Source organism: Misgurnus anguillicaudatus, chromosome 6 (genome assembly GCF_027580225.2).
Source record: "Misgurnus anguillicaudatus chromosome 6, ASM2758022v2, whole genome shotgun sequence".
Taxonomy (NCBI): Eukaryota; Metazoa; Chordata; class Actinopteri; order Cypriniformes; family Cobitidae; genus Misgurnus; species Misgurnus anguillicaudatus.
Genome location: NC_073342.2, coordinates 5436291 through 5464270, shown reverse-complemented (window position 1 = coordinate 5464270; position 27980 = coordinate 5436291). Strand labels below are relative to the sequence as shown.

Sequence of the window (27980 nt, the reverse complement as noted above, 5' to 3'; positions counted from 1 at the left end):
AAATGAAGTTAAATATCTGAATAAAACTGTGAATTTGAAAACCATTTTATAAATTGAAATATAAATAGACAATTTTAAAACTCTTTATTTAATTCATGATTTAAAACGTAAAAAAATAAAATAATAAAATAGAACATTAATATATAATTTAAATGGTCATTTTAAATTGCATTTTTAAAAAGCATTTGCCAATTGCTTTTATCTCTTTATTTGCCGAATGCTTTTCATTTTCGCTTTGCCAAATGCTTTTCTCTGGCCAACTGTCAATAAGGTAAGAAAATGCCATTGGACAGTACACACGTGTGGCCATATGGGGGCAACCAATCAGCTTTCGCCTCTATTTGAATAGCCAAACCTCACTCGTTGATGTAACACGCACGGTCATTGGACAGTGAGAGATTCATCGTATCTCGCTTTAATTAGCTTTTTGGCGTCGTTTTAATATCTTGCACGTGAGAGGAATTTATAGTGTGCTTAAAATATTTTACCATGGCTGACATTGCTAATATTTTAAGACAACTTGCCAGTGAAGTTGACCGTGGTTCTCACTCCAGTGTCCCAGATCGAACAGTAACTCCGTCTGGAACAACACAAGGACATAACGCCGTGGACGGTAAGAATTTTTTTTCCCATTAATGTTGTTTGCCTGTATGCGTTATGTTCACGCTTGACATATGCCAATATCATGATAAATAACGAGGTATTTTGTCGCGTCGCACCACTCGGGTATGGTGTAATTTATATAATATATAGTTTTAGTCAGACATCCCTCACGTTCGTCTCTCTCACACACACACGCATGCACAGGCGCGTACAAAACAAATGTTTTCAACAAAGCTACTTTGCCACCTTTTTATTTTTGCGCTTTTTTTAATGCCGGTTTCATCGCACGTGTGGAAGTGGCGCGTGTTTTTTTTGGCGGTCATGTAAAGAGCACGCGCAAATAATGCTGTGTTCCTCCTACGGTACATTGGAACGCTAAGGGGTACACAGCAAAAATTGGAGAGTTAAAATTTCGGTGTTAAACATTTCTGAGTTGATTTCAACACCCAAAGAGTAATTTTAACACATTCAGAGTAAAATAGTGTTTGGTGTTGGAGTTATTTCACAGAGTTGATCATCAGTGTTAAAAAAACTCCAAAGAGACGTAATTAGACTCCACCCACGCATTTCCGATCGTCCCTGGTGAAATAGATGAAGACGCCGCCATTATCCTCGTGTGGCTTTGAAAGGTGAGTTAACTTAAATCATACTTTTACATTTATTATTGGTGCTCATTCAGTAGCAGAATGTACAATATAATGTGCTGTGGAGCACTGCGCAAAAACATATATTAAAATGTGGAAATGAACGCAAACACACAGCCTAAGGCCGTTTCACACAGTACGCGGCAAAACCGCCGCGCGGCTTCAGCTTTTCTCTTGTATTAGAAGCGTTTTTTGCAGTATTTAGTGCAAATGTGTGTATCTTCAACGGCGCCATGAAGTGCCGTGTCCTTAAAAGTAATAGGATTTTGGGTGCAGGAGCAAGGCGTGTGGACCAACTCCGCTTCACTTCTGTAACCGCCCCCGTTTTGCCGCTTTCCGCATGTCTTATATTGAAAAAGAACTAAACACTTGCGGTTGCCGCGTACCGCGTGAAACAGCCTTCAGTTACGTTACATTAACGTACATCGTGGTGGCAACAGTTTACTACGCTCGTGCGTTTCGATTTAACTAAAACAAGGAATCACATTATTACAGCGTGGCCTCAAATTAATTAAAATGATTTACAGAATTTATTAAAACGGTATATACGGTATACATCGCGTCGCTTTAAAACATATATATAACGTTATATACGGTGCAGTCTACGGTCACGTTTGCAACGTGATCTTCCACATCTGTAAATTGTGATATTACAACGTGCATCCATCCATACAGCTGTTTTTTTACAACGATTTACAATGCCAAATGCTTTTGCATGTTCCAGGTAAAATGTTGGTCCAGATCAAGTACAAGCAACAGCAGAAGTATGTGAAGCTGGATTCCATTGAAGGGAGATTTGACTATGCAATTTCATGCTAAAGGTTGGTTTTTTACTCATTTAAAATAATTAAGAATTTGATTAATATCTGATAAATTCAGTGTATTGTGTTATTGCCTCATTTCTGTATTTGCCTTTATCATATAATGCTCTGTAGAAGGGGATACATTGGGGGGGGAAGAAAAATAATTAATATTTACATTTTGCTTGCATCCTAAAGATATATGAATTCAAATCAGTCATTTGTTGTGAAGCAAGGAAGGGTGTCAACCTAAAAAAAAAAATCTTTTTTTCAGTCATTGAGGGATTTTACTTGCCACCTGATGCAAAAGTTAGATACAAGGATGCAACAGGGACTGAAGTTGATGCAGAAATATTCAGCGATCTCATTGGACAAGGCAATGTGGTGCTGACTGTTTTCTCAAATGATGGTGAGCTTTATTGAATGTTTAAGAAGTCGTGTTATCAATCAACTTAGGATAAATATGATAAATTGTCTAGTTCTGATTCTTGTGCTGGGCATCACAATATTTGTAATATTTTAATACTTTAATTCTTTAGAATTTTCAGAATCTTTGTCTTGCATTTCTGAGTCGTCTGACATTATAATCTGTTCTAGTGCATCTTCTGTATTCTTAGATGAGGTCCCTAACAAGCGACAAAGAAAAGAGGACACACCTGCACTGTCTGCAAAACAGGTTAGAGCAAAGCATTTTATGTGAGTTTATGTGAGTACTGTTCCCCCAGAAATGAAAATGATCCAAAATATAGCTTTTTTGTAATTAGTGAATCACCATGGTCATTTTTTATTTTAGTTCATTATTATATATTTTTTTATGTTTAGTTGGTCGAGGATGTTCTAAAGTTGAAGTCTGGTGGTGAAGCAGTATTACAGGAGTATCAAGAAACGGAAACCCTTACAGGTGCCGCAAGACGACAAATGATCAACATACTGGTGGCTCACATGATTGATACACATGGGTATTTTTATTTTTTTAATTTTTTTTAAACAAATAACTGCATGACCATTGTATTAATTAAGACCAATTTTATATCTTCCCTTAGGCAACTCCCTACCAAAGCTATCAGAGAACAGTACGCTCTTGGCATAGTGATGCTGTTCCCTTCCCTCAGAGATCCATATTCCAAGAAAGGCTTGTAAGTCATTGTCTGCATGACCCTTTCACGTTATAATTGCAATGTTATGATATCTGTGACATAGAACATTTGATTCTTTTAAGGAACACTTTTTTGATGCTGCAAGCAACACAGGATACATGAAAACAGTCCACAGGAAGATTAGACGAGGATCTTTGCCACTAGACAACCTTCATGATGCTTCTCCAGGAGGCCCAAAATGCCAAATGGCTACTAATTGTGAAGGGCATCTTGATGGGGATGCTTGCAAAGAGGCAATTTCTTTGCTCAGCCATATCACAGAGAAGTCCCTAATATTCCAAAAGATGAGAGAGACATTTCAGTATCGCCAAAAGCTTGTTAAAGATTCAGGCTTTAGTGTTGATATCCTCTCCACCTTCTCAAGATTCCTAGATACAAAGGGCCTGGTAAGTTTGGAATAACATGTTTTCAAAAGCACGCAATTTAAGAATATTGTTTATAGTTTAATATCATCTTAAAGGTGGATCAAGACTTCACTCTCCTGTTTGACACCGAGACATCCTCCAGGCTACTTCAGAAGTGGGACACGTTCTTCAGGCCAACTGTCATTAAAGAAGCCAAGCAACTTACTTCAACAGCAGACCTGAGTCAGTTGTTGCTCTCAGCAGAATGTCCTAACAGTAGTGACCTTCATGAAACAAGTAAGTTGTATTTGATATGCTTGTTTTTACACATCTGCTATATTTGCAGTTACAGTTGAAATGTATTTTGTTTTGATGACAAAAATATTAAAATTATCAAACTTAGAACCTATGAGATTGGATGTTTCCGGATTAATAACAAATAAATAACTTGTACTACATAAAACCTTTAAAAAGACTACATTAACCAGGTGAATGTTTAAAATGCCGTCTATTCTTAAAGGGATAGTTCGCCCAAAAATGAAAATTCTGTAATTATTTACTCGCCTCCATGTTGCTACAAACCTGTATACATTTCTTTGTTCTGATGAACACAGAGGAAGATATTTTGAGAAATGTTTGTAACTAAACCGTTCGTAGACCCCATTCACTTCCATAGTAGGAAAAAATAATACTATAGTTATAAGTTATTTGGCTCCACGAACGGTTTGGTTACAAACATTTCTCAAAATATCTTCCTTTGTGTTCATCAGAACAACAAACGGTGCTATATAGCACCAAAAGTGGTTCTTTGCTCGTAATCATAGAAGAACCGTTTTTAGTGCCATATAGCACCGGTAAAGCACCAGTGAAGCACCTGTGTAGAACCAAATAGTGCTATGTAGAACCATATGTGGTGCTATATGGCCCCTATTTGGTTCTACACAGGTGCTTCACCGGTGCTATATGGCACTAAAAAGGGTTCTTCTATGGTTACGAGCAAAGAACCACTTTTGGTGCTATATAGCACTGTTTGTTTTTAGAGTGTATACAGGATTGTAACAACATGAGAGTGAGTAAATGATGACAGAATTTTCATTTTTGGGTGAACTATCCTTCAAACTTAAGGATAGTATTTCATTTGAAGTTTTAGATTAATTAATTTATTAATGTGTTTTTGTGTGTGTGTGTGTGTGTGTGTGTGTGTGTGTGTGTGTGTGTGTGTGTGTGTGTGTGTGTGTGTGTGTGTGTGTGTGTGAATTTTGTGTCTAGTCTACGATCAGGAAATGGCATCCCTTCTTCTACTGATACATCTCCTTCCACCATCACCAGGAGGACTGAAGTTGTTTGAACAGTCACTTTTATATTGTTGTTTTCTATGACTGGACATTATGTTTGTGTCTAATATTCAATGTTCCTTTCCACTTTAGTCGTGCTGCAGTTTGGAGGAGCACCTCAACAACAACCAGCGTCAGCATCCATACCTCCTTGCTGTTGGACGCCAGAAAAGCAAGATTGAGTGCTTCTACATCGTCTTGGATAAGCATCTCATCCCATGCCAGGCAAACCGCTCCCTTGGAGCTTTTGATGAACTTTTCAAGGCACATTTTGTGTTCAATTTGTGCTATGATAGTGCACTTATGAACTTTTACACATTCCTGCAGACAACAGTGTATAACATTGATATAGGTAAAATGAAGGAGTCTCCCAGAGATTTGAGAGCCAGACTGCTTAACCAGACAGTAACCTTAACTTAAAGTCATGCAGTATGATGTTGACATAATGCTGATCTGTTTTATTTGTCAAAAAGAGCACCCAGACAGTCAACGGTTGATTTCACATTTGAGAGGTGAACATAGTTATTATCCTGGATATAAGTTCAAATTAATTTGTTCTCAGCAAGGTTGTAGGCATCAGTTCCAAACATATGCAGGTTTTCGTAAGCACCTCAATAGTGTTCATAGCAGTGTTTAGCTGATTGCTCCAACTTCAACTGTTGGATGTTCCGCAAATGAGCCAGTTGCAAGCTCAGCTTATGCTTTGGAGGACGTTTTGAATCCCCAGCATCTATCTCCTTGTTCCAGTGCTTTATCTGATAACAATGATTCAGGGCTTACTAAGAATTCAGCTAAAGGATTGTGTGAATCCATTGTGGCCAAAATACAAGCAAGTGGGATTCCAAACAGTTTGGTGTCCTCAATTGTGGGAGATTTAGAGGAACTAACAGATGAGCTTAACTCGCAGGCAAAGCATAACATACTTTCTGCTTTGCCTACAAATGACCCCTACAAAACTGTAATAAAGGAATCTTTTGAAAAATTTGAAAACCCATTCACAAATCTGAATACAGAATGGAAACAGAATAAATACTTTAAAGAAAAGTGGGGAGTTGTAGAGCCCGTTGAGATAACACTAGGTGTGCGGTATGACAACAAATTGAATAAGAAATCTGGTACTTATGACCAAGTACCAGTGAAGGATACTTTTATATATGTGCCAATTTTAGAAACATTGAAATTCATGTGTAGAAATCCAGACATTTGTGATCTCCTAAGGAAAGATTGTAGATCAGAGCCTGACACTTTTACAGATTTTAGCGATGGAAGTTATTTTAAATCCCACCCTTTGTTTACAACAAAAAGACATGCATTACAAATTCAAATATACTATGATGATTTTGAAACAGCTAACCCCCTTGGCTCCAAACGTACTATCCACAAAATTGGCTGCCTTTATTTTATTGTAAGAATCTTTCCCCCAAAATTTAACTCTGTTCTGATGAACATTCATTTGTTAGCACTTTTTCACACACAAGAGGTAAGCAAGTACGGTTTTGATGTTATACTGGAACCGTTGATAAATGATATAAAGATACTTGAAAGCCAAGGATTAAGTCTTCCATTCTCAGATGAGCAGATATACGGCACCATCGCACAAATCACTGGTGATAATCTACACTGTAAAAAAAAAATCCGTAAAAAAACGGTAAAATTCCGGCAGCTAGGGTGCCGGAAAAATACCGTAAAATAACGGGCACAATAAATTACAGACATTTTCCTTAATACAAAAATACAGTATTTTTCTGTAATTTTACATTACAATGTAAAAGGAAAATCCGTAAAAAAACGGTAAAATTCCGGCAGCTGGGGTGCCGGAAAAATACCGTAAAATAACGGGCACAAGCAATTACAGAAATTTTCCGTAATACAAAATACAGTTTTTTTTCTGTAATTTTACATTAATTTTCTGTATTTTGAATGTTTTGTGTTCAACACGTTCAATAATGAACTTTACTTGAATATTGTGTAAGTTAAGTAAAAACCCTTAAAAGTGTAAACACTGCTGTAATTTGAATAAATCAGCCATAAATGCAAAATGTATTTCAAAAATTTATTAATCATCTGCACAAATATACCAATAACATTTGTTCAAAAATGCAACAATATACGGGTATAAAGAATGTAGGCAATAGCAACAGTTTGTTCATTACTGTAAATCAATATAACATTCATTACAACTGCAACAATATTACAAATATATATTACAATATATAACAAATAATTGTTCATAACTGTAGTGGTATTAAATTTAAAGAAAAGTCTAAAAGTTAAAATTCAGTTACATATAAAACTACAATAATATAGCATTTTGGTAAACAAGTAATTATTAAATTTTCCTTTTAAAACTGAACAGTGAATAGAATTCATCATGACAACAGATGACACATGAAATAATAATTGAATAGAAATCTGACACATGAAATAATAATTGGATAGAAATCTGACACGTTTACTCCATCCATTTAAAGTCTGCAATTTTGGTAATAAGTGAAAGAACATTTAAAACTACAACAATATAGCATTTTGGTAAACAAGTAATTATTAAATTTTCCTTTTAAAACTGAACAGTGAATAGAATTCATCATGACAACAGATGGCACATGAAATAATAATTGAATAGAAATCTGACACATGAAATAATAATTGGATAGAAATCTGACACGTTTACTCCATCCATTCAAAGTCTGATATTTTGGTAATAAGTGAAAGAACCTTTGGACTCACTGACGGTTGCTTTTTTGATGAGGTCTTTTCCACTTTTGATCCCTTATCGGGGTTCATCTTAAAAATGCATCTGTTGAATGGAAATAATTTTTAGAAATAATTGTTAGTGATAAAACATGGACTGTAACATATGCTTTAAATATAAAAAAATAAAGCAGAATAATAAGAATTTGCACATGACATGCTTGTAGTGGACTATTGCAACATAGAGATGTTTGTGAGAGGAGGATGTGTTTGAAACGGTATGAGAAAATAGTTATAGTGTACGAATGTTATATGTGTTTGTGTGTGTGTATATATGAAGCTGAGTGAGTGAGTGTAATTGAGAATGAGGATGTGTGTGTGTGTGTGTGTGTGTGTGTGTGTGTGTGTGTGTGTGTGTGTGTGTGTGTGTGTGTGTGTGTGTGTGTGTGTGTGTTAGAGTGAAGATGTGTGCGTGTGTGAAAGTGTGTATATGAGAGTGAAGATGTGTCCGTGTGAAAGTGTGTATATGAGAGTGAAGATGTGTGCATGTGAAAGTGAAGATGTGTGCATGTGAAAGTGAAGATGTGTGCATGTGAAAGTGAAGATGTGTGCATGTGAAAGTGAAGATGTGTGCATGTGAAAGTGAAGATGTGTGCGTGTGTGTAAGTGTGTATATGAGAGTGAAGATGTGTATATGAGAGTGAAGATGTGTGCATGTGAAAGTGAAGATGTGTGCGTGTGTGAAAGTGTGTACATGAGAGTGAAGATGTGTGCATGTGAACGTGAAGATGTGTGTGTGCGTGTGTGAAAGTGTGTATATGAGAGTGAAGATGTGTGCATGTGAACGTGAAGATGTGTGCGTGTGTGAAAGTGTGTACATGAGAGTGAAGATGTGTATATGAGAGTGAAGATGTGTGCGTGTGTGAAAGTGTGTATATGAGAGTGAAGATGTGTGCATGTGAAAGTGAAGATGTGTGCGTGTGTGAAAGTGTGTACATGAGAGTGAAGATGTGTGCATGTGAAAGTGAAGATGTGTGCATGTGAAAGTGAAGATGTGTGCATGTGAAAGTGAAGATGTGTGCATGTGAAAGTGAAGATGTGTGCGTGTGTGAAAGTGTGTATATGAGAGTGAAGATGTGTGCATGTGAAAGTGAAGATGTGTGCATGTGAAAGTGAAGATGTGTGCATGTGAAAGTGAAGATGTGTGCATGTGAAAGTGAAGATGTGTGCGTGTGTGAAAGTGTGTATCTGAGAGTGAAGATGTGTATATGAGAGTGAAGATGTGTGCATGTGAAAGTGAAGATGTGTGCGTGTGTGAAAGTGTGTATATGAGAGTGAAGATGTGTGCATGTGAACGTGAAGATGTGTGTGTGCGTGTGTGAAAGTGTGTATATGAGAGTGAAGATGTGTGCATGTGAACGTGAAGATGTGTGCGTGTGTGAAAGTGTGTACATGAGAGTGAAGATGTGTATATGAGAGTGAAGATGTGTGCGTGTGTGAAAGTGTGTATATGAGAGTGAAGATGTGTGCATGTGAAAGTGAAGATGTGTGCGTGTGTGAAAGTGTGTACATGAGAGTGAAGATGTGTGCATGTGAAAGTGAAGATGTGTGCGTGTGTGAAAGTGTGTATATGAGAGTGAAGATGTGTATATGAGAGTGAAGATGTGTGCGTGTGTGAAAGTGTGTATATGAGAGTGAAGATGTGTGCATGTGAACGTGAAGATGTGTGCGTGTGTGAAAGTGTGTACATGAGAGTGAAGATGTGTGCATGTGAACGTGAAGATGTGTGTGTGCGTGTGTGAAAGTGTGTATATGAGAGTGAAGATGTGTGCATGTGAACGTGAAGATGTGTGCGTGTGTGAAAGTGTGTACATGAGAGTGAAGATGTGTATATGAGAGTGAAGATGTGTGCGTGTGTGAAAGTGTGTATATGAGAGTGAAGATGTGTGCGTGTGTGAAAGTGTGTACATGAGAGTGAAGATGTGTGCATGTGAAAGTGAAGATGTGTGCATGTGAAAGTGAAGATGTGTGCATGTGAAAGTGAAGATGTGTGCATGTGAAAGTGAAGATGTGTGCATGTGAAAGTGAAGATGTGTGCATGTGAAAGTGAAGATGTGTGCGTGTGTGAAAGTGTGTATATGAGAGTGAAGATGTGTGCATGTGAAAGTGAAGATGTGTGCATGTGAAAGTGAAGATGTGTGCATGTGAAAGTGAAGATGTGTGCATGTGAAAGTGAAGATGTGTGCGTGTGTGTAAGTGTGTATATGAGAGTGAAGATGTGTATATGAGAGTGAAGATGTGTGCATGTGAAAGTGAAGATGTGTGCGTGTGTGAAAGTGTGTACATGAGAGTGAAGATGTGTGCATGTGAACGTGAAGATGTGTGTGTGCGTGTGTGAAAGTGTGTATATGAGAGTGAAGATGTGTGCATGTGAACGTGAAGATGTGTGCGTGTGTGAAAGTGTGTACATGAGAGTGAAGATGTGTATATGAGAGTGAAGATGTGTGCGTGTGTGAAAGTGTGTATATGAGAGTGAAGATGTGTGCATGTGAAAGTGAAGATGTGTGCGTGTGTGAAAGTGTGTACATGAGAGTGAAGATGTGTGCATGTGAAAGTGAAGATGTGTGCGTGTGTGAAAGTGTGTATATGAGAGTGAAGATGTGTATATGAGAGTGAAGATGTGTGCGTGTGTGAAAGTGTGTATATGAGAGTGAAGATGTGTGCATGTGAACGTGAAGATGTGTGCGTGTGTGAAAGTGTGTACATGAGAGTGAAGATGTGTGCATGTGAACGTGAAGATGTGTGTGTGCGTGTGTGAAAGTGTGTATATGAGAGTGAAGATGTGTGCATGTGAACGTGAAGATGTGTGCGTGTGTGAAAGTGTGTACATGAGAGTGAAGATGTGTATATGAGAGTGAAGATGTGTGCGTGTGTGAAAGTGTGTATATGAGAGTGAAGATGTGTCCGTGTGAAAGTGTGTACATGAGAGTGAAGATGTGTGCATGTGAAAGAGAAGATGTGTGCGTGTGTGAAAGTGTGTATATGAGAGTGAAGATGTGTATATGAGAGTGAAGATGTGTGCGTGTGTGAAAGTGTGTATATGAGAGTGAAGATGTGTGCATGTGAACGTGAAGATGTGTGCGTGTGTGAAAGTGTGTATATGAGAGTGAAGATGTGTGCATGTGAAAGTGAATATGTGTGCGTGTGTGAAAGTGTGTATATGAGAGTGAAGATGTGTATATGAGAGTGAAGATGTGTGCGTGTGTGAAAGTGTGTACATGAGAGTGAAGATGTGTGCATGTGAAAGTGAAGATGTGTGCGTGTGTGAAAGTGTGTATATGAGAGTGAAGATGTGTATATGAGAGTGAAGATGTGTGCGTGTGTGAAAGTGTGTATATGAGAGTGAAGATGTGTGCATGTGAACGTGAAGATGTGTGCGTGTGTGAAAGTGTGTATATGAGAGTGAAGATGTGTGCATGTGAAAGTGAAGATGTGTGCGTGTGTGACAGTGTGTACATGAGAGTGAAGATGTGTGCATGTGAAAGTGAATATGTGTGCGTGTGTGAAAGTGTGTATATGAGAGTGAAGATGTGTATATGAGAGTGAAGATGTGTGCGTGTGTGAAAGTGTGTATATGAGAGTGAAGATGTGTGCATGTGAAAGTGAAGATGTGTGCGTGTGTGAAAGTGTGTATATGAGAGTGAAGATGTGTCCGTGTGAAAGTGAAGATGTGTGCGTGTGTGAAAGTGTGTATATGAGAGTGAAGATGTGTATATGAGAGTGAAGATGTGTGCGTGTGTGAAAGTGTGTATATGAGAGTGAAGATGTGTGCATGTGAACGTGAAGATGTGTGCGTGTGTGAAAGTGTGTACATGAGAGTGAAGATGTGTGCATGTGAACGTGAAGATGTGTGTGTGCGTGTGTGAAAGTGTGTATATGAGAGTGAAGATGTGTGCATGTGAACGTGAAGATGTGTGCGTGTGTGAAAGTGTGTACATGAGAGTGAAGATGTGTATATGAGAGTGAAGATGTGTGCGTGTGTGAAAGTGTGTATATGAGAGTGAAGATGTGTGCGTGTGTGAAAGTGTGTACATGAGAGTGAAGATGTGTGCATGTGAAAGTGAAGATGTGTGCGTGTGTGAAAGTGTGTATATGAGAGTGAAGATGTGTATATGAGAGTGAAGATGTGTGCGTGTGTGAAAGTGTGTATATGAGAGTGAAGATGTGTGCATGTGAACGTGAAGATGTGTGCGTGTGTGAAAGTGTGTATATGAGAGTGAAGATGTGTGCATGTGAAAGTGAAGATGTGTGCGTGTGTGACAGTGTGTACATGAGAGTGAAGATGTGTGCATGTGAAAGTGAATATGTGTGCGTGTGTGAAAGTGTGTATATGAGAGTGAAGATGTGTATATGAGAGTGAAGATGTGTGCGTGTGTGAAAGTGTGTACATGAGAGTGAAGATGTGTGCATGTGAAAGTGAAGATGTGTGCGTGTGTGAAAGTGTGTATATGAGAGTGAAGATGTGTATATGAGAGTGAAGATGTGTGCGTGTGTGAAAGTGTGTATATGAGAGTGAAGATGTGTGCATGTGAACGTGAAGATGTGTGCGTGTGTGAAAGTGTGTATATGAGAGTGAAGATGTGTGCATGTGAAAGTGAAGATGTGTGCGTGTGTGACAGTGTGTACATGAGAGTGAAGATGTGTGCATGTGAAAGTGAATATGTGTGCGTGTGTGAAAGTGTGTATATGAGAGTGAAGATGTGTATATGAGAGTGAAGATGTGTGCGTGTGTGAAAGTGTGTATATGAGAGTGAAGATGTGTGCATGTGAACGTGAAGATGTGTATATGAGAGTGAAGATGTGTGCGTGTGTGAAAGTGTGTATATGAGAGTGAAGATGTGTGCATGTGAAAGTGAATATGTGTGCGTGTGTGAAAGTGTGTATATGAGAGTGAAGATGTGTATATGAGAGTGAAGATGTGTGCGTGTGTGAAAGTGTGTATATGAGAGTGAAGATGTGTGCATGTGAACGTGAAGATGTGTGCGTGTGTGAAAGTGTGTACATGAGAGTGAAGATGTGTGCATGTGAACGTGAAGATGTGTGTGTGCGTGTGTGAAAGTGTGTATATGAGAGTGAAGATGTGTGCATGTGAACGTGAAGATGTGTGCGTGTGTGAAAGTGTGTACATGAGAGTGAAGATGTGTATATGAGAGTGAAGATGTGTGCGTGTGTGAAAGTGTGTATATGAGAGTGAAGATGTGTGCATGTGAACGTGAAGATGTGTGCGTGTGTGAAAGTGTGTATATGAGAGTGAAGATGTGTGCATGTGAAAGTGAAGATGTGTGCGTGTGTGACAGTGTGTACATGAGAGTGAAGATGTGTGCATGTGAAAGTGAATATGTGTGCGTGTGTGAAAGTGTGTATATGAGAGTGAAGATGTGTATATGAGAGTGAAGATGTGTGCGTGTGTGAAAGTGTGTACATGAGAGTGAAGATGTGTGCATGTGAAAGTGAAGATGTGTGCGTGTGTGAAAGTGTGTATATGAGAGTGAAGATGTGTATATGAGAGTGAAGATGTGTGCGTGTGTGAAAGTGTGTATATGAGAGTGAAGATGTGTGCATGTGAACGTGAAGATGTGTGCGTGTGTGAAAGTGTGTATATGAGAGTGAAGATGTGTGCATGTGAAAGTGAAGATGTGTGCGTGTGTGACAGTGTGTACATGAGAGTGAAGATGTGTGCATGTGAAAGTGAATATGTGTGCGTGTGTGAAAGTGTGTATATGAGAGTGAAGATGTGTATATGAGAGTGAAGATGTGTGCGTGTGTGAAAGTGTGTACATGAGAGTGAAGATGTGTGCATGTGAAAGTGAAGATGTGTGCGTGTGTGAAAGTGTGTATATGAGAGTGAAGATGTGTATATGAGAGTGAAGATGTGTGCATGTGTGAAAGTGTGTACATGAGAGTGAAGATGTGTGCATGTGAAAGTGAAGATGTGTGCGTGTGTGAAAGTGTGTATATGAGAGTGAAGATGTGTATATGAGAGTGAAGATGTGTCTGTGTGAAAGTGTGTATATGAGAGTGAAGATGTGTGCGTGTGAAGGTATGTATATGAGAGTGAAGATGAGTGCGTGTGAATGTATGTATATGAGAGTGAAGATGTGTGCGTGTGAAAGTGTGTACATGAGAGTGAAGATGTGTATATGAGAGTGAAGGTGTGTGTGTGTGTGTGTGTGTGTGTGTGTGTGTGTAAATGAGAGTGAAGATATGGTATGTGAGGATATGTATGTGAGAGTAAGGAAGTGTGTGAGAGACTGTATGTGAGAATGCATGAAATTGAGTGTATGTGAGAGTGAGAATGTGTGTATAAGGGTAAGTGTATGATTCTGTGTGCTGTTTTTACCTTTGCATGAACTCTAGTGTTGCTCCTTGATCTCCTGGGTATGAAATGTTCAGGCAGTAGTAAGATGCAAACATCAACTTCAGAGCATCGCTGAAGATGGTGATGCGGCTGTTAACTATGATTTGATCGACAGAAAACATAAAGTTCTCTGCGGTCAAAGGGGAAGTTCCTGTTGTAATGCATAAGAAAAAAAGGAATCAGTAACCCTGACAAACTTAAATACCTGCACATATGAAGTAGTTGTACTTTAAACATTTTCAAACATACCACACACAATTATGCAGGGTGTACTTGGGAGTTTGGCACAGTCCACTTCAGAGGACAAGGTTGTCTGATCCACTTTATGGAACATCTGGTCCTCCCTCTCGCTGAAGTACTTGAGAACTAGCAGAATAAACCCTGCAGTGCTGACATCATCCACATTCTTGCTTGATTTGTCAATTTCCCTAAAGATGTCCTGCATCTTCGCTGTCTTGTCAGTGCATTTGAAGTATGACACAACCCTAGCACACTTATTTGTGATAGCTTTGTCCTCAATGTCTATTCCAGTTAACTCTTTAAAGTGAGCCATCATGCCAGCTGTTTCAAATAAATATGGCCACTCCTGCGTCAAATCAAGAGTGTCAACACCATTAATGATGTCTTGTCTTTGGGTGAAGAAGGTGGCCCTCATCATATTCACAATGGTTTTGGTGTCATGGCACCTTTCTTTATTCATTTTCTTCATTTCCTCTTGGACACATTTCTGGGTGTCAGGTGTTTCATTAGCTGGTAGATGCGCCGGTTGCCAGTTTTTACACCCATAGCTGTTTAGTCTCTTCTTTCTGCACAAAGTGTCTTCTACGCTGCCAGTTGCTTGTCTCTTTAAAGAAAGTGGTGTGTTTCCTCTCCTCACATTATCCACTCTGTTAATCAGCTGTTTGGTGACTGAATCATACCCACTCCCTACAACTTCACCTTCAATGACATCTTTAAACGCCCCAGGATATGCATTGGCCATCTTCCGTGCAATCTCAGTGATGTGCTTCTTCCCAGGCGTTGGACATATTGCTAATATTTCACTTACTATCAGTCTTATAATTTCAAGTCTCTCACTTTTTCTTGGCCGCTTCCCTGTTTCCAGTTTTCTGATGATCTCAGATGGGATCTTCTTCCAAGGAACTTGAAAATTATAATGCCAACTGTTGTCAGGGGGTTGAGGTGTGGCACCCACATTTGATGTTGATACCAAATTTGAAGTTGCTGAGCTGGAGGTATCTAAAGAGTGTACAAAAGTACACAAAGAACATGGGCTGTTATGAAATTATGCAACAATTTTTCCACACACTTTAAAATTTGGGGTGTTGCTTAAAGTTTTAATCCATACATACAATACACTAGAAGCCACAGCTGGAAGAGTCTCACATATTTAAATATTGATACTAAATACTAAATATGATATAGTATGGTCTACTGGTAAATTATGACTTGTCAAACAGTGTATGAACATTAATTTAGGTTGGGTATATCATTGAAAAACACACAACAAAGGAAATTTAGGTGTGATGGATAAAATGTTTTCCCTACAATTCTTCATGTAATTTTTTTATAATAAATACATTTTGAAAAAAAAATTCACACTTTCCTGAAATACTAGAACTAGATATAAAATAGAGCTAACATTCTTTTAAAGGCATTTAGTGCACCATGTACGTACCAGAAAAGGAGATTTCAGCAGAGCTTTCGCAGGCATTATTGGAAGACAGCTGGCTGCTTGAACAGCTTTCAGACACATTACTTTGACCTTAATAAAAAACATAATATTAGACTTATGGCTTATTTAGTAATAGAGTAAATCAAATTCAGTACAATGACCTTAGTTTACAGCACTTTCAATGCCCAGAAAGGCAGTACAGACATAATTAATGTAATCTATGACTTTAGTTTATTGTTTAAACAACAGGAACCTCGGGATTACATTAACGACTTTACTACCTTTTTAGAACTTTAAGTGTTAGTTGCATGTACTGTCAATGAAGGGACAGAAAGACCACAGACTTCTTTAACAATATCTACATTTAAGTTCTGAATTAAAGTATTAAGAGTTGAAATTAAATGAAACAAGAGTGAGTAATTAATGAAAGATTGTAAAATGAAAGTTCCTCCAAAAATGAAAATTATGTTATCATTTACTCACCCTGAAGTTGTTTCACACCTGTATAAATGTAGATATTTGGAAAAATGTTTGTAACCAAACAACCTTTGGCTTGAATTGTATTTTTCTCCATTAGATTTTTTTTCACATATCTTCCTTTTTGTTCAGCAGAACAACTATATTTATACAGGTTTGGAATAACTTGGAGGTCAGTAAATGATGACAATTTTCACTTTAGGGTAAACTATATCTTAAATTTTTGAAGTGAACAAACTGAAAACTATCTTACATACAACCTCAAACACATACTTGGTGATTTGAAGCATGACAGGAGTTTCCTTGCTTCTACTGGCTTCAGTATATGAAGAAGGTCACTCTCCTGGATATAGGTCATGTCCTCACAGTTCTGGACTCCTAATTCCTCCAGTGCCTCCAGCAAAGGCTCAAGTTGGCTCATTTTTGGAAGAGCTGATTTAATTAAAGAGGCAAGAGCACTACCTCCATCCATGACACTAAAAAGAGACAAGACAAACACACCAAAGGTTTCTCAGATCACTGTTCTTAACTCAAATAATGCATAACTCAAATAATATGCAAGTAGAAAAAGCTGCTCGACTCTTAACATATAGTCACCTACAGCAGCTAAGGATAAAATATCCTAAACAATTCAGTTTATTGTTTCCAGTCAACACTTGGGGACTCTTATTACCATTGCTGATATGAAGGTGTGCTTAGGCTTCACTTTTGGTATTTGGCTGTGATTAAGTCAAAATGTTAAAACATTGTATGGACTTAAGCATATTGAATATAGAAGTATTGATAAAAAAGTACTATTTCTCTGGATGAACTCTAACCGAGTTGCCCTGTCCTGTTCCAGGAAATTTGCCTAGCTGCAGGTTCAGCTCCAACCTAAACACTGAAGCAGTTAATCAAGGTTCATTATAAACTCTCTTGTTGTTCCAAACCTATAAGACGTTAATCTTCTGAACACAAATGAAGACCTTCTTGATGAAATCTGCAAGCATGGAGGGTGTGGACAGTCAAAGCAACTAGAACTTTGAAGGTCCATAAAGACATCAATTAAATATCGAGCAGACTCCAGTAGTTTAACCTCGAATTTTATAAAACAACAAAAAGTACTTTAGTTTTCACTGGCTTTTCTTCCTAAATTTAGTTAAAACACTCTATTCTCCTAGATTACTTTATTGATGTGTTTCTGGACCTCGAAAGTCCATGACCAGAAACAACTCATGGTTAGATCTGAACACTGCAGATAGGCAGATATCCATGGAACAGGACTGGACACCCTTAGCGTATTCACCTTACATTCTTTATCATTATCTTTACTCTATGTCAATAATGCTATGTTTCAGTGAAATGACTTTTGTCCCAAAAAGCTTATATACAGGCAATGGATAATAATCCAGTTTAAGCTCTGGTTTCCAATACTGCATGCTCTGCCTTGCCTCTTTCACTTCATACAGTCCAAACTCCGGCAAGTAGAACACATCATGAGGAGTAACAATAAAGTGCACATCATTTTCTTCCTTTACCAGCATGAGCTCAATTTGACTGAATTCAATTGCCTCACCTTGGCTTAGACACAGAAAAAAACCCTTTTTATACAGAGTCCCTTTCCATTTTAACTCTGTAGATGCCACAATATTGTGTTCATTGTCCAAAGTTGTTCCTACTGCAGCACGCACTGCATTACTATACAGTTCTGCATGGAAAGGAGTGGAGTTTTTGACCTCCAATAAGGGTGCAAAAAAGGACCCTGAATGAAGGTATGCTTGTAAAAGCTGGTGGTTCCTGGCAAGTGTCTGACATACATTTTTGAAATTTTGGGTTCTTCGTGCACATCTTTTAAAGTATGAGTGTTTGCTTTCAAAGCGCATTGTCCACAACCGTATTAGTGGGCCAAATTTCAGGATCAATGCAGGGTAGTGAGTGAGGAAATGATGCTTTGGTTTCAGTTTGTGTGCAGGAAACATTTCTTTCCTTGCCTCTAGATAGTCATAGATCTTAACATTAAGCAAAGCAATCTGAGGTTCTGATATTGTGGGGGCACAAATCAACTCCACTACCTCTTTAAGTTGGACAACAAGTTGCCAACCTGGATCCTCTGTATTTGCGATCTTTCTGTTGCCTGGCCACCTAATTTTACACCCTTTTCAGAAACATCAGAGGGTGTAGAATTACGGTCAGATCCTTGGTATGTAAACTGCCTGATCCTACGATTAAGTTCTGAATATGTGAACAATTTCTTCACCTTGACAAAGTACTTGATGTAAATGGCAAGGTCGGATGCCACTACACCCTCAAACAAATCATGGCCAATACAGGGTGGCAGACCTGGCTGGCAAACATGGAAAAAAGCCAGAGAATTAAAGACAGAGTTAAACTTCAAACCTCTGACTTCATGTGCATCATCATTCTGCAGCTCTGCAACAGTGTCAATGTAATCTTGAACTCTGCGGATGGGAGCATGGTGCTCCAAATTGTCTAGGTCACTTCTTGTCACATAACAGTATCTGCAGAAATACTGAGATGTACTAAAATTTTCTGTGAAACCACCAATATTATGAGAACCCAAATTATCACCTGTGATGCAAAAGACTGTTGCCTTCACATTATTTCCATGTATGTTCAATCCATTTGTTTCCAGTTCCCTAAGATCAGATATCAGTGGAGAAAACACTTTGTCATGGCCCAATTTTTTAAAATCTGCTTCTCGACACAAAAGCAAAAGCTGCATGTTGTCAATGTTGGATCGATGAAAATGATCAAAGTTTGCTAAAGTAAAGTACACCCCAAGCATCTTGTGTTTTTTTTTGCAGATCCAAGGGGATTAACCAGCTCGAATGCATCCTGATAAAGGATCACTTTTAAAGTGATGCCTGGCTCAGAAAACAATAGATTGGATTTGAACACTGATCCCTCACACATGTCACTTAAAATAAGAGGTGTACTCTCATTCCTAGATGTACAACATTCTTTCCACACAGCAGGATCTTTAAGTAGAGCTGTTAATGTGTCTTTTATGGGAATATACTGGGCATGGCGCTCTTTTCTGTTGTCATCCGTTCCCAAAAAAATGCATTTTGGATGCACATAGGGAAAATTTTCCTCAAAATACTGTTTTCTCTTGTACTCTGTGGAAATAGCAGAGCTGCATGACCCATGAATATCCATGTCATCTAGAGTTTTCAAAACATTTTCAATTTCGGTCTCAGAGAGTTTAGTTTTTGCTTGAAGAGATGATTTGAGTTGATTCTTTGTGAACTGCTGGCACAATCCACTGAGTTTATTGATCTCTTCTACGATTAACTGTACTGTGGAGGAAGGGATCAGGTGCTTTGCTTGCAACTTCATGTAAAACATGGACAGATTTCTCATGTATAAACTTTGCATTTGTGCAGGATCTAGTATATCCTCTTCAGGTCCATCATCATCTGCCACATCATCTGAGTGGCTTTCAGCAACAGAAAACTGAGACCCACTAGGAAATGAGGGAAGACAGTATGCACCAGAGACATGCAAAGCTGTTGAGTATTTGTGCTTTCTAGATAGGTGGGACGTGAAAGACGATTTCACTGAAAATGAGCTTTTACAGTTTTTAAAGGGACAATGCACCTCCTCTTTTTTCGATATATGAAATTTCAGGTGACCTAAAAGATCTGAAAGGTCAATCAACTGTTCCTGACAGTTAGTAACTTGACATGAAAAGGGTCCCTGCAGAGACTCGCAGTGCGACACAGAAGATAACTGGCGATGATGACGGTAAACATGACTTTTAAATGCATTGTAATTTCTTACACGTAACTTGCAACCTGCTATGCAACATGCAAACAGGTGATGCGCCTCATTTCTGTGTAGCCCTTGATGTTCTACGTAACCTTTTAGAGTTTTCACAGAAACACCACAACTACTGCAAGTATAATCTGTGAACATCTTTACACTGTGCAACTCTCACCCTTTCAATCTGACCTTGATTTTAGCTGCTCCTAGCACGTACCTGTAGGAAGAAAAAAACATGTAAATATGTAAGACATCTTAGGAAATCTACAAAAATACAAAAAATATATTGAGAAATATACAGTAGTATATATATATATATATATATATATATATATATATAGTACTGATCCCTATCTGTGAACCCCTATCAGTGAGTTTAATTTAGAAGAGGGATTAAAACTGCCATAAAACCTAAATTGTGGTTTTTCCCTAATTGCAGAAAATACTTGGAACGTGCCTATGGTACACGGATAGAAGAACAGCACATGCCAACCAAATCCTATGCAGACACTCAGGCCTGGCTGTACATAATATATTTTAGTGTCAATATATCTTAACGTAAAACTTTCATTATACAGACGTAATAGTGCTTAAACTGGGAAAAGTACCGACGACAAAAATGATAACGTTCAAACTGGCTCTCGAAGGGTTTAGACTGGTCCTAATTAATCTGTTTCTTAACTCAGAACTTTTCCCACTTCGCCTGGGAAAACATTATTTTTGAGTTTTTAGACGACGCAAACGATGATTTATATAAAATCTTACTAAAAATATGGCACCATGCGTTGAAGTTTGATTGATATAACGTTAGGTGACAATATTCACTATTCCAATTTCCAGAATCAATAACTACAACCAATTTTTTCAACCATGGACAAAATAACGTACATTTATAAATGTCTAACGTTACTGTTTGCCAACCATACTGAACTATGCGTCGACGTCTGTTTGGGATTTTCCTCAGGGACAACAACGCAGTTAACGTTGACTAGCTTGGTAACAAAACTTAAAAACTTAAAAATGTATACACATTTTTACATTTACTAAGGTTAAGGCTCGGATAAAATCTTACAAAAATAACAAAACCAACGTTACACTTTAACTTACCGTCGAATGAAACCTCAAACGATTAAGATTTTAAATTAACGTTAATAACGTTACATTTACTGGTCAGCGCCCAAGTTTAAAACACACACTGGTTTAACGATGTATAAACGTAAAGATTGCAAGTGCTAAATCTTAAATAGAAGTAGTATATAGTAATGACCAAATTAGATGTACTTTTACCTGTTTATTTTCTCCTCACGTCCAGGATTGAAGGGAGATCTGAAGGTTGTTGGGCGATTCATGCGCGCGCGCAGCTGCTTCACTGTGTGCTTAGAGAACGTAAAGTATCCTTGCGCCTGGGCGGGACTTCGTTCAGTTTGAACATTTAAAATCTTCATATTTTTCATTAAAATATAATCGTGTTATTATATAATTTTATCAAATGATACTAAGGGAATAAATGCGTAACAAAAAACTAAACGGAGCAGAACTACTTGATAAGCGGAAGGAGATGTGGTCAATAGCATAAGTAATGGAAAATGATTCTGCTCAAATTGATTCTTTCGGATAGGACGTTTCAACGAACCGGTTCAAAAACTAATTCACCACTGATTCACCGGTTCTTTTATGCAAACACGCGAGGACATACATATGCAAAAATTTATTTTATTAATAACATAAAAATAAACGTATCTTAAAGGGTAACTAAACCCTAAACCAACTTTTTTTTAGTTAATGATCTGTAAGAATGATTTATTAGTGCTGTTCATTGATTTTAGTAAGTTTTTTGACATTTGGGTATAAAGTGTTTCAATACTACGGTGTAAACACGTCTGAGTGCTGCCCTCTTCAGGTTGAACGGTGGCTACTGCAGTTAAACATTCCTATTGGATGTTGGGTCCAAAAAATAACTCGGTACGTAAGCAGATTCAAGCCCTTGCTACGATTTCACCACACACTAGTTCGTCCCCTCTGTCTGCCCACTTTTCTTGCATTTTTCAAATATTGCCAGTGGGTGGAGTCAGGCTCTGACCAGGGGTTTAGTTACGTTTTAATCAACATATCAATTTCATAAACCAAAAACAATTAAGCTGACATTAATTCACCTTGGTTCAAAAGTTAATGAAGCTCTGTTTAGAATAAGCACAGACCTCCCATAGGCTACATTGAAAATGCTGATCTGTCTGTTTATGATTTCATTAAGAAAAAAAATTATTACAGTTAATAAATTATGAATCCTCAACATTCTATGTCGATTGTAATGTTATAATGTATATAAATAATTTTTAATGAAAAAATGTTCAAAAATAATAATAATAATAATAATCATCTAGGGACTGCAGATGAAAATTAGCCTGTATGGCTAAATCTGGCACATTTACATTATGGACTTTGTCCTTTTGTTGATTAATGTGCGTTGTCCCTTTTAAATAAATAAATCAAATCAAATCAATAATAATAATAATAATGGGGGTGTTATGCACTTGACGTGTTTTTCATGTGATTTTACATTGGATATGTACATTTGCAGTCTATTTCTGTAGTTTTACCATTTTTGACTGTATTAAAAAAAACGTGGAAAATCTGTAAAATAAAACGGCAGAATTTCGTAAAATGACTTTTTTTTACAGTTGTATACACATTGACGTGTTTTTCCATGTGATTTAACAGTAGATATGTAAATTTGCAGTATATTTCTTTAGTTTTACCGTTTTTATCTGTATTCCAAAAAACGTGGAAAATCTGTAAAATAAAACGGTAAAATTTACGTAAAATTACAGTTTTTTTTTACAGTGTAGGGATGCATTCAATTCTTGGTTTTAATGAGTCATTTAGTAGCCATCATTTCTGTCGCCTTTGTTTAATTGAAAAGAATGATTCTCAAACAGTATACAGTGAGGATGATGCTAAGGTGGTTCTTCGTGGAGAAGAAATATTTGAAATACATTGCAAGTCTCTCAAGGAAAACCCACAATTGAGATCACTATATGGTTTGAAAAGAAATTCCACAATTAATACACTTAAGTACTTTCATGCAGTGCCGGGCAGTAGCTTCACTACAAGTAGCGAAGCTAGTAGTTTAACTACATTTTTCAGTAGCTTGGCGGTAGCTTAGCTGCTTTTTAAATCAAATAGCTTTTCAGTCGCTAAGCTCTTTTTTCGACCAAGTAGTGCGCTAGCTTCCACACAAGCTACAATTTTCCAAACATTTTTGAAGTCGTCCTGAACTTGAGAATAAGCGCGTCATTTGAATCGACACAGGATGTCGTTTGTTCCGTATTTTCGAGTTGTGCAGCATTCATTCACACAAAACTCGCATTCTGTGAAGACTCGTGCTCTACCTCTGATTGGGTTATGTCATCAAGCCAAGCTAATATAAAAACATGTAATAAATATTACAATTGAAATTATTAATAGAATGTGCTTTGGCGGGCACCTCACAGACTCTGTGCAGGCTACCTGCTGCCTGCGGGCCCACGTTGTGTTAAGATATGTCAGGGCCAGGTGTTTTTAAATAAAGGCAGCTCAAACATGCAATTTATTCTGGGAGTAGGATAAGTCCAGCAAACAGCCCCAAAATGTGAAGTACCTAGGTCTACATTATGCTTGTATTGCCTATAATTACCAAAATGATAAATTGAAACTGAATAAATAATTACATAATAAAAACTGGTTAAAAATAAATAAGTAGCTTGGATGTAGCAAGCTACTACTGATGTAGCTTAGCTTGCTACATTTCCCAGGGGGGTAGCTTCAGTGTAGTGAAGCTTCATTTAATGTGAAGTAACTGGTAGCTTAGCTCACTACATTTTCCAAGTAGCTTGCCCAGCACTGCTTTCATGTTAGCAATAACTACTCATTTGATATAATGCATGACCTTCTTGAGGGTGTGGCTCAATATGAAATTAAATTGCTTTTTGGACATCTCACACAAAACTTTATATCTGAAGATGATTTACTTTCAAGGATTTATTCTTTTGATTATGGATTTTTAGAAAGAAAAAAACATCCCACAAAGGTTATTTTGGATAGTGCTGGAAATGGAATTGGTTTAAATTCCATTCAGACATTATGTCTTGTGAAAAATCTACCACTTTTGTTAGGAGACATTGTTCCTCCAGGACACAAACACTGGAGTTTGTTGCTAATGTTACTTCAAATAATGAACATTGTGTTTTCACCTTGTCTCACTTCAGGTTTGACCGTGTATTTGAAGCACTTGATTGCTGACCATCACAAACTATTCAAGTACTTGTATCCACATAAAAAATTGATTCCTAAACATCATTTCATGATCCATTACCCTTCTTCTATAAGGAAAATTGGCCCCTTATTATATATGTGGTCAATGAGGTTCAAAGCCAAACATAAGATGTTTCAAAGATTTTTTTTTTAAATTTCAAAAACATAACAAAATCATTAGCTAAAAAGCATCAGATGGCCATTGCGTACCATTGGGAAACCTTCACCCTGAAACATAATGAGTTTGGGCCAATTAAATCATTTTCCATAGGGAATGAAGTCGGCAATCAAATGCTTGAAATGTTCATATCAAAAGATGTTTTCTCAACCAGTTGGGTTAAGGTTGATGGTGTAGAATACAGAGCTGGACTTGTGGTGTGCAGTGCAATAGAAAGTGAAATGCCAGTCTTCTGTCAAATAAGTGATGTACTTTTGGTTGAAAATGACATTTATCTGTTGGTAAACAAACTATTCACTGAGAATTTTTATGAACATCTTCATGCATTCAGAGTACTACGAAGTGACGAATGGTGTATTATGAAATTGTCAGAGATTAAATTTTATAAACCATTTGATATTCAAAGTTCTTACAGTGTTGCGGATGAAAGTTTGTATATCATACCTTCTTTTGTAATGTTTTAAAAACTTCAAAATGCACTACACAGTGAGAATTTCAAATAAACAAGTTAATGGCAAATATTTTTTGTGCTGTTGTTTATTTAACATTATTTTGTAGATCTTTTGAGGCTGTACAGATTTAAACTAATTCTAACCACCTTAAACATGCAACTCTGAAGATTCTGAAGTTTCTGTATCCCTTTACACTCTAAAAAATATTTAACCCAGGGCTGGGTAACTATAGGACAGAACACACTTCTGGGTTAAAATGACCCAAAAAATGGGTTGTTTTGACCCAACTGCTGGGTTGTTGATAATTAACCATGTTGAAACAACCCAATAGTTGGGTTAAAACAACCCATTATTTGGGTCATTTTGACCCAGGGGTGTGTTCTGTCCTATAGTTACCCAACCCTGGGTTAAAAACAACCCCGTATTTTTTAGTGTGTAGTGTTATTTTAACACATTCTTGGAGTCAAATTAAGAACTCTGGAATGGTGTTAAATATTTAACTATTTTGAGTGTTATTTTAACACATTTTTGGAGTCAAATTAGGATCTCTGGAATAGTGTTAAATATTTAACTATTTTGAAAGTGTTATTTTAACTCCGGAGAGTGTGGAGCTATATAAACTCTGAAAAAGTGTTGAAATCAACTCTGTGGGAGTTAATTTAACACTGGACTTTTTGCTGTGTAGTAGATGCACTTTAAACAAACCCTTTTTATTAAGGCAATAACCCCTAAGACGCAGTGGGCCACTGGTCACGTTGTTAATTACTTTTATAAAACGGATATTCCATATGTGTAGCTAGGTTAAAGTAAATAAACTCTCATTTAGGTTATGTAATGCGGTCAGCCTTTACAAATCGGGATATTTTATTGTGGCTTAGAACTCAACTCAACCAATCAGAATCAAAATGCCATTGTTATGGGCGAAGTTTACACTAACATTGTTTTCAAATTTACAGTTGAAGTTAATAGACTTTTCACAAACTATGCAGCAGAAGCCAGCAGGAGATCTTCAAGTCATCGTAGTCGTTCTGCAAGACCTCGCAGTAGCTTCACGAGAGTGTTCTGCTGCTTAAGTAGCATGACACAATATGTAACACCAACAAAGTTTGAAAAGGAGGAACTGGACGCTGCAGGACTTGGAGAGAAAAAAGTCACATTTTTCGGTGGGTATGGTTGTTTATAAACAAATGTAATAAATTATGTAAAATGTTTAGGAATTGGTCAAATGCCAATTTTCTTCATTTTTGCTTGCCTTTTTACTTTTGGGTCTTTTTACAGGTGACGAAAATGATGCTGAAGATTTTAGAAACTACATACTAACTACATATCCAAAACTTGGTGACTGTGGGGGATTTGAGATTTTAAAACCATCAGGCATGACCCGATCTAGGAAGCTGATGGTTTTGCCTTGCCCAAGCACAGGATACACAATTAAGACTCTAAAAGAAAATACAGGACATGCTGTCATCTACATACGCCCCATGCAAAAAGACATAGATCTGTCCAGTTCTGTAAGATTTATTGATTTATTTTATACAGAAATTACTTACCGTAATTCCTCAAAGACCGGGCCTTTATTTACAGAAAAACGCATTTATGCGATCGCATGATTTAAAGCATTATCAGCCAAAGTCCGCATATTTATGTGGGGGGTGCATTTTTTCAAATACACTGCACTTTCACAGCATAAATTGCAGATTTCCATGTGCAAAATATGGGGCAGTTTTTCCCATACATTTATTTACTTGTGGCACACCCCCACAGAAACAACACTGGCTGCCACTAATAGATTTTTCATGATTCCCATTTACATTTATATTTTACTGTTAAAAACTGCTTAAATAATTGTTGCAAGCGCTCAGCGCGCCTCCCCTTTTCTCTCTCATGTTGAGTGTTGCGCTCTCCTCTCTCTACATAAGTGAGAAGGGGGCGGTGTTTTCAATGTCCGTCCTTATTGCGTAAACGTCAACACCCACACAGCAGGAGACTCCTATGCGTATCCGCGTTCAAGTCCCCAAACCCGCGTGACTGTCACATTCGTTTTGGAGCCGCACAGAAGATCAGCTCCGCCTCTGGCCGCACCGTAAATTCTACTGTCAAACAGCGGATCCTGAACGGACCCATGTCGGATCCTCGGACGCGCCTTTACTAAACGGTTAAACGATGCACACCTGTCAATCAAGACTTTCTTTGCTGGGACACGGTTCAGCTGAACCCTCTTTTGAGTATTGATTTATTGATATAATTGTGGCAGTAAACATTGTTTTTTAATCATCCTGTATACTAATGATTGGAATGACGTTGATATTAGGAAAACTTTAGCATGTTCACTCGTGGATAATGGTTAAGCCCTAGCTGTGCATTATTAAGTTTACATGTTGGCAATTTTGGTGTAGTGTATCTGCCATCTTCTTTATAATGAAAATTCATCTTTGGCAATTTAATCATTGTTTGACTCGGTTCAGACTGCAAGATGCCATGTGACCTAATCAGTGACTATATGAATGCAGGTGTCAGTCAGAGCGACTGTGTGGTTGGTATCTTCTCATCTGTTATTTTGAGCGTCTGTTAACAGGGTGATTTAACCAGAGGTGTGTAACGAATTTCATTTACAGTTTTGGGTAACTAGTACTTTTAAAGTGATTTTTAAGGATACATTTCTAGTGAAAAAACTGTACTTTCACTGCATTACTACGATAAGCATACTTGACTTTGCATGCTATACCATAAACATTTGTCTGTTTGATTACAGGTGCTGTGTTCAACCTGGCAACAGATCGCGAAACGAGGAGACGTGTAATTGGAGAAATGATTAAATAATAAAAACATTTTTGTTGAACAACTTGTCTTTCTCCAGATATTCATTGTCAGATGTTTTAGCTGTGCATAGTGCAGCATTTCATTGAAGTTGTAGCCTAATAGATCAAGTATTTTATGTTTGCATTGACCTGGACTATAAATCACTAAATTAGATTTTAACCACAAAAAGAATATTTTTAACAAAAAAATAATACACTATAACTGAAGGAAAATTAAAACATCCCCACATCCGCATATCCTTGCAATATGAATATTAACCTTGCTTTGAATAATCATGATTTTATTATTGCATTATTAATGATTGCATTGCCTTTAATCATAAAGATTTTAAG

The 27980-nt window shown here is 37.5% G+C and overlaps 1 protein-coding gene and 1 long non-coding RNA gene across 3 annotated transcripts; one reads left to right on the top strand and one right to left on the bottom strand.

Annotated features, from left to right (window-relative positions):
• The first annotated feature begins 138 nt into the window (after positions 1-138).
• On the top strand, positions 139-27349 carry LOC129436070 (uncharacterized). The gene is made up of 3 exons (XR_012369807.1): positions 139-613; positions 25785-25991; positions 26107-27349. It is a non-coding gene; the product is annotated as an uncharacterized lncRNA (long non-coding RNA).
• Positions 7415-21826, bottom strand: LOC141364243 (uncharacterized). 2 transcript variants are annotated; one of them, XM_073868400.1, is made up of 7 exons: positions 21196-21825; positions 20084-20125; positions 16417-16619; positions 15670-15756; positions 14241-15230; positions 13974-14142; positions 7415-7679 (listed from the first exon to the last, which is right to left on the bottom strand). In XM_073868400.1, the coding sequence occupies exons 1-7, from the start codon at positions 21360-21362 to the stop codon at positions 7550-7552; spliced, it is 1788 nt and encodes a 595-aa protein (XP_073724501.1). In that variant the 5' UTR covers positions 21363-21825; the 3' UTR covers positions 7415-7549. The 2 variants fall into 2 exon arrangements, with proteins under 2 accessions (XP_073724501.1, XP_073724502.1); XM_073868401.1 differs by lacking the exon at positions 20084-20125 and having other exon boundaries at positions 21196-21826.
• Positions 27350-27980: the final 631 nt, after the last annotated feature.